Here is a 6,795-nt window from a genome sequence, read left to right on the forward strand (position 1 = left end):
TGATTTGACATGACAGGGTAAGTTATATTCAGTGTAGAGAAGATTGTTGATGCGAACACGCTCAGACCTGATTCATGGGGCTAGTCACTGGGGGCGGGGGGAAGGGGGGAACGGGAAGAAATATGTTTGGTGAAATCTTCAAATGCACGATAGATAGTGGGAGGGCTCCCAAAGTAAACTGGTAATTGTTTTAAGCAGAAGCCGATAGCTTTAGAACATTAATTCGTTAGAAAAGTGCGTTTCCCGATGGGTTGTAACTGTTAGGTCTAAGGCTGTAGGGAGGGAGTTTCAGGGATAGCATCTGCAGCTGAGGAGACTGGCGTGAGCACTTACCATCAAAATAAAGGAATCCTTCAGAGATGCTGCAGCGGAGGCTAACGAAAGCACACGCCTCCCCTCACCCCTCCTCCCTCACCCTCGGGTGGGTTTATTTGTCCTGTCTAAGGAGACTCAGATAAGACCTGCAGGGTGTGGGTGATGAGATGTCATTTGTCGACTGGGCTCTGTAGCTGGCTCGCTGGAGCAGTGGTATAATGGCCCTTTACTGTGTCCGGCCCAAAGTGAGTCCAGCCTGCCAGTGCTGCAGGGGCGGCCAGGCAGCAGCACGGAACCCCGGGCAGCCTCATAAGTAAGCTTTAACTCTTCCATTCATTCATAAAGCAGGCGAAGTGTAACTAAGAGAGAAAATTCCCGTTTGAAGCCAGACTTTAACTCATTGGATTAAAGCGAAGTATTTATATGTCAGTAATGTCAGATAACATGAACAATTACAAATGTTAAAAGATCTATTTAGTTCCTGAAAACTAAAACAAATTAAAGATCAGCTAAGAAACGTTTAATGGTCTTTAACTTCCAATAATGTGCGGATTGAGTTTTACTATAATGAGTTCTCTGGCACCCCTGGATTGCCCTTGAATCGGTAGTTGCTTAATGTTGTCATTTAAAAATTGCAGCAAAGGGAATTTAGTTCCCGGATTTATTTTTGATCAGTTAACGTCGCCTTGCCTTGTTGTCCTTTTGCTTCTTCGTGTACAGCTCCTCCGCTTTGTGGAGACCCTGGATAACGACAGCCAGAGACACCGAAAAGCAGAGGCAGATTTCGGTAAGAAAAGCATTCGGTGTCGTCGCCTGGTCGTTCTTCGTTATCTGAACTCGCTAGTGAAGCCACTAAAGCGTTTTAGATTGAGCTGCACCACCTATTATTGGGATTTGATTTGATTTATTATTGTCACATGTGTTAACATACAGTGAAAAGTATTGTTTCTTGCGCGCTATACAGACAACGCATACCGTACATAGAGAAGGAAAGGAGAGGGTGCAGAATGCAGTGTTACAGTCATAGCTAGGGTATAAAGATCAACTTAATGCAAGATCAAAAGTCTGATGACAACAGGGAAGAAGCTGTTCTTGAGTCTGTTGGTACCTGACCTCAGATTTTTGTACCTTTTTCCCTACTGAAGAAGGTGGAAGAGAGAATGTCGGGGTGCATAAGAACATAAGAAATAGGAACAGGGATAGGCCATCTAGCCCATCGAGCCTGCCCCGCCATTCAATAAGACCATGGCTGATCTGTCGTGGCTCAGTTCTACATTCCCGCCCTCTCCCCATAACCCTTAATCCCCTCGCTTATCAAAAACCCATTAACCCGCGTCTTAAAAATATTTAGCAAGGCAGCCTCCACCACTTCAACGGGCAGAGAATTCCAGAGATTCCCTCAATTATGCTGGCTGCTTTGCCGAGGCAGCGGGAAGTGTAGACAGAGTCAATGGACCAGATTGCGTGATGGATTGGGCTTTGTAGTTTCTTGTACAATTTCAGGCAAGAGGAGATTGCACATGAGATTCACGTCTCATGCAAAGATAATAACTGGAGCCAGTACAAAAGCCAATCAAAAACAGGGGATGCTGAAAAGAAATCAATGTCGTTTCATCATAACTGAAAATCTATCTTTTCACTTACAAACACCCCTTAATCTGTCTTGTATATCCAGCATTTCCTGTCATTTCTGCCTAACATGTCAAACTCTAGTTTTAGTTTTTTGTTGTCTTCATATATACCCAGCATTTTCTGTTTGCCTTTCCAAAATGTATAAGCAGCAATTTATATTTACAGTATATGTTCAGCCTTCTTCTTTAGTATCTGTCCACATCCAGAGTTCCCTCCAGTGTCCTTATCAATCATTCGTTGTTTGTATGTCTATATATACCCAGCATTTTCCACCTGGGGTCTCTGTCTCACCAGTGACTAAATGTTTTAAGAAGGTGATGAAGTTGGTGGCTGATAGAAGCCCTGTAGATATTGTTTTAAGTTTATCTATTAGTGTCAACAGTAGGCTTACATTAACACTGCAATAAAGTTACTGTGAAATTCCCCTAGTCACCAAACTCCAGAGCCTGTTTGGGTACACTGAGGAAGAATTTAGCATGGCCAATGCACCTAACCAGCACATCTTTCAGACCATGTGAAGAAACTGGAGCACCCAGAGGAAACCCTTGCAGACACGGGGAGAATATGTAGAATCCACACAGACAGTGATCCGACTAGAATCGAATCCAAGTCTTTGGTGCTGTAAGGCAGCATTGTTAACCACTGTGCTACCGTGCCAGCCTTGCCAAATAATCTCTGATAAAGTGTTACACCCCAGGGTACTAGGTAAGGTCGCATCTTGTAATATTTGACCACTGAGATTAGGTTAAATAAAGAATTGATTGCATTCACAAATACAAAGAGCAGTTCGCTAAGAGGTAGCAGTATTGGAAGCCAAAGTCAGCATTTTTTGTGGAACCCTTTACCTTTATTACCGGCCTGAATAAAGGCACTGGGGCAATGATTCACAAGTTTGGGATGATACAAATACATAGGGAGGAGTGAGGACCTAGGGTCTGGGGAATGGACCTGTGCAAATGTCTTTCCATATAAACAAATGACGTATGTTGCCCTTGAGCAAGGACAATTTCAAATATCAAAAATTACACATTGGAACAACTTAAGAACCCGAAGTTGTACTTCATGGATGATTGAAGATCCCTGATCACGATAGAAAGACTGTTGAAAAAGCAAATATGATGTGTTGCCAGGACAATTCGATTATAAAACCGAACATTAAACCTTTTCTGCTATGAACTTGGTCGATCTGTATCGTGTCCAGTTTGACCGTCACATATAATGGATGATATCGGAAACTAGGGGAAAGGGTCAATGTGTTTGACTAATGCCTCTTTCAAGAGATTTTATTTCTAAATACAAAAGAAATAGGATCGGGAATTGACCATCCTGACCCCAGTACGATTATGGCGTTCCCGTTCACAAACTTGACTCCTTTACAGATCCAAAAAGCTAACGGTGTCAGTCTTAAATAATCCAACAATAGAACACCCACGACTCTCTGAGGTAGAACACTGGGTGCAGATGTTTTTATAAGCCTACGGGCTAACGTGTGTCCGCAGAAGGCTTGTTTTTTTAGGTGCTTATGATAATATGTTCTCAGTTGTTCGTATCCAACGGTGTGTTCCAATGTTCATAACTAAACAGATATTTTTCAACTAAATAGTATATATTTTTTACTCCATCCAGTTTGGTTCTGGGAGCCCCCCTGAGACCAGAAAACCCTTAGGATTTCAACACCCAGTCAGGTGAGTAACAGGCCATTCTTGCTCTTACTGTCTGCCTGTAGTCTTCATTGCAAATACTCTTTTACAACAATTCATAGCCACCAAGATATATATATGTATGTATATTGCTGCATTTATCAATCCAATGTAAAACAATCAAACATGTTAAATGCGGGACTAGCAAATGTCGGCTTTATAAACCACTGTACTATTGGATAGGTATCAGCAAAACAAAATCAAGATAGATTGTTTTAAATGAATCTCATGGGAAAATCCCGTTAATCATCGTGTTTGGCATTGCAGGCTGTATCTACCCAGATCCAAAGCCGAGCATTATCTGCTTCACATGGGAGAAAAGGTTCTAGCCAGCTTCCCTGTTCAGGCAACAATTCATTTCTACAATGATGATTCAGAGACCGAGGAGGAGGAGGAGTTCATGTCCTGTGGCTTCGAGTCAGAAAATGACCCGGAAACAAGAGGAATGTTTTGGAAACAGTGAGGAAAGTCAGAGGAGGAGACGGATCAGCTTCAGAGCGGAAAAACCTTGTCTTCCCGAAGTGATACCACAACAAAACTACAGGCCAACTCAGTCCTCTGCTCTCCCTTCTTAATTGTAGCTGTAACTTAGACAGGGGCAATTAGAGATATTATCGCCACAAGGAAATGACAATTTTGCACTGTTGTGGATGTATATATGAATATATTTTGTACAATTTATTTTATTACTGTGAGAATTTTAAAGAAATAAATCTTTCACATGGGGGTCAAATTTAACAAAGCGGGTTCTACGAATCACAGCGACTTTCTAAATCAGTCTATTGTCTAATTAATACAATATAAATAACTTTTTAATCGGTATGAAACAACGTTATGTGTGTAGATCAGTGCCTGTAGGTGGTGCAGTGGACTCAAAATTCGTCCATTTACAATTAGAGTTGAATTATAGAATCGCTACAGTGCAAAAGGAGGTCATTCGACCCATCGGATCTGCAATGACTACAATCTCAGCCAGGCCCTAACCTCCTAACCCCATGTTTTTACCCTACAAGTCCCCCCGACGCTAAGGAGCAATTTACCACGGCCAATCAACCTAACCCGCACATCTTCAGACTGCGGGAGAAAACCGGAGCACCCAGAGGAAACACACACAGACACGTGCGAACTCCATTCGGTCACCCGAGGGAATTGAACCCAAATCCCTGGCGCTGTGAGGCAGCAGTGAGTTAGAGTGAAAAATAGAGTATCTGGGCATCTACACAAAAACTGTAGAATTGATACGAAGTACTTTCACCTCACACAAGTGTTGCATTAATAATGTAAATACACCCTGAATTAATTAGAGAGGACCTCACACTAGACCTTCCTACCTCTGCATTACTGATACAATGGAATGTCAGAAAGGAAGGGAAAATTTTTTTAGAAACAGTTGAAAACAATATAAGGTGGAATCCAGTCTACATAATGCTTTTTTGCAGTCTGCTAATGTTGAAAATCTGCATCCATTATGCATCACAAGTCGCAGTGTCGGGTGTGATGGTGCCTTTGGTTCACTGACCGAGTTTGAATTACTGTGGCATCATGCAGCTTTTGCATGCATGTTGTTGTGCAGAAGGAGGCCATTGGGTCCATTGTGTCTCCACCAGCTGTCCAGATAAGCATTGTGCCATTTTCTTGCCCTTTCCCCATATCTGCACATTCTTTCTATTCAAATAATAATCTAATGCCCTCTTGAATGCTTTGAGTAAACCTGCCTTCACCATACTTCCAGACCCAAAGTACTCACTGTTTGAGGAAGTTTTATCGCACACTGCATATGCTTCTTTTGCAAATCACTTTAAATCTGTGCCCTCACATTCTCCATCTGCTTTTACGAATAGGAAGAGGTTCTCCATATCTATCCAGCTGCCATGATTTTGACACCTCTATCAAATCTCCCATTAAACTTCCCTCCAGGGAGAACAATCCCAACTTCTCCAATTTATTCGCATAACTGAAGTTTCTCATCCCTGAAACCAATACAAGTGTACTTAATATACCCAGAGTTTAATTTATGGAAGTGTCACAGCAATTTCATTGGTTTTTCAATAACTAATTTTAAAGCCAGGCAAAATTTAAAGTAAAGTAAAAATTTATTTATTAGTTACAAGTAAGACTTACATTAACACTGCAATGAAGTCACTGTGAAATACTCATAGTCGCCACCGTCCGGTACCTGTTCAGGTCAATGCATCTAACCATGTCTCTCAGAATGTGAGAGGAAACTGGAGCACCCAGAGAAACCCACACAAACATAGGGAGAATGTGCAAACTCCGCATAGAGAGTGACCCAAGCCAGGAATTGAATCAAGGTCCCTGGTGCTGTGAAGCAGTAATGCTAACCACTGTGCTACATTGTGCAGGCCTATTTAATCAAGTTTTTAATCAATTTGAGCAAAATACAGTGGATGCTGGAATCTGAAACAAGAACAGAAGATGTTGGAAAATTTCAACAGGTCTAGCAGCATCTTTAAGGAGAGAAAGCAGAGCTTAATGTCTCTGATGAAGAGCCAGGTTTGCACTAACTCTCTGATAGAGCATCCCATCAGGTTCTATCCTTGAAACCCCACTTATTTACCCTGCTAATCCTACATGACAGCGGGGGGGGGGGCGGGGGTGGGGGGCGGGGAATGCTCCCATCCTGCCCACCATGGGAATCGTAGTAGGCAGGGGTCAGACTACACAATGGTCCATTGACCTCAGGCAGGATTCTCCGGTTTTGGGGCAAGTGTGGTCGTAGAATCCAACCCCACGTCTTTGGACAATAAGAGGCAATTTAACATGGCCAATCCACCTAACCTGCACATCTTTGGACTGTAGGATGAAATCGTAGCATCTGGAGGAAACACACAGTCACGACGAGAACGTGCAAACTCCACACAGACAAGGCCAGAATCTAACCTGAGTCCCTGGTGCCATGACGCAGCAATGTTAACTACTGTGCCACTACTGGATAGTAGGAATTCAGAATTTAAAAACACAATGCTTGAAACCTTCTCAGATGTTGAATGATTTTTAATTGGATTTTCTATTGGGGTGTAGGAATGAAGGTGACTTTCTCTGGAATAATGTACCATTTGGAAGTACTATGAATTTTGAGCATGATAGTGACAGAATTCAAGAAGACATAGACAGATTGATAGAATGG

The 6,795-nt window shown here is 42.3% G+C and overlaps 1 protein-coding gene across 1 annotated transcript; it reads left to right on the top strand.

The window, feature by feature from the left end:
- Window positions 1-483: 483 nt before the first annotated feature.
- On the top strand, window positions 484-4,367 carry ripply3 (ripply transcriptional repressor 3). Its single transcript, XM_080203252.1, has 4 exons — window positions 484-628; window positions 1,036-1,102; window positions 3,574-3,632; window positions 3,915-4,367. The coding sequence occupies exons 1-4, from the start codon at window positions 534-536 to the stop codon at window positions 4,108-4,110; spliced, it is 417 nt and encodes a 138-aa protein (XP_080059378.1). The 5' UTR covers window positions 484-533; the 3' UTR covers window positions 4,111-4,367.
- The last annotated feature ends 2,428 nt before the right edge of the window (window positions 4,368-6,795 follow it).

This window comes from Carcharhinus amblyrhynchos, chromosome 15 (genome assembly GCF_965287045.1).
Source record: "Carcharhinus amblyrhynchos chromosome 15, sCarAmb.v2.hapA, whole genome shotgun sequence".
Lineage (NCBI taxonomy): Eukaryota > Metazoa > Chordata > Chondrichthyes > Carcharhiniformes > Carcharhinidae > Carcharhinus > Carcharhinus amblyrhynchos.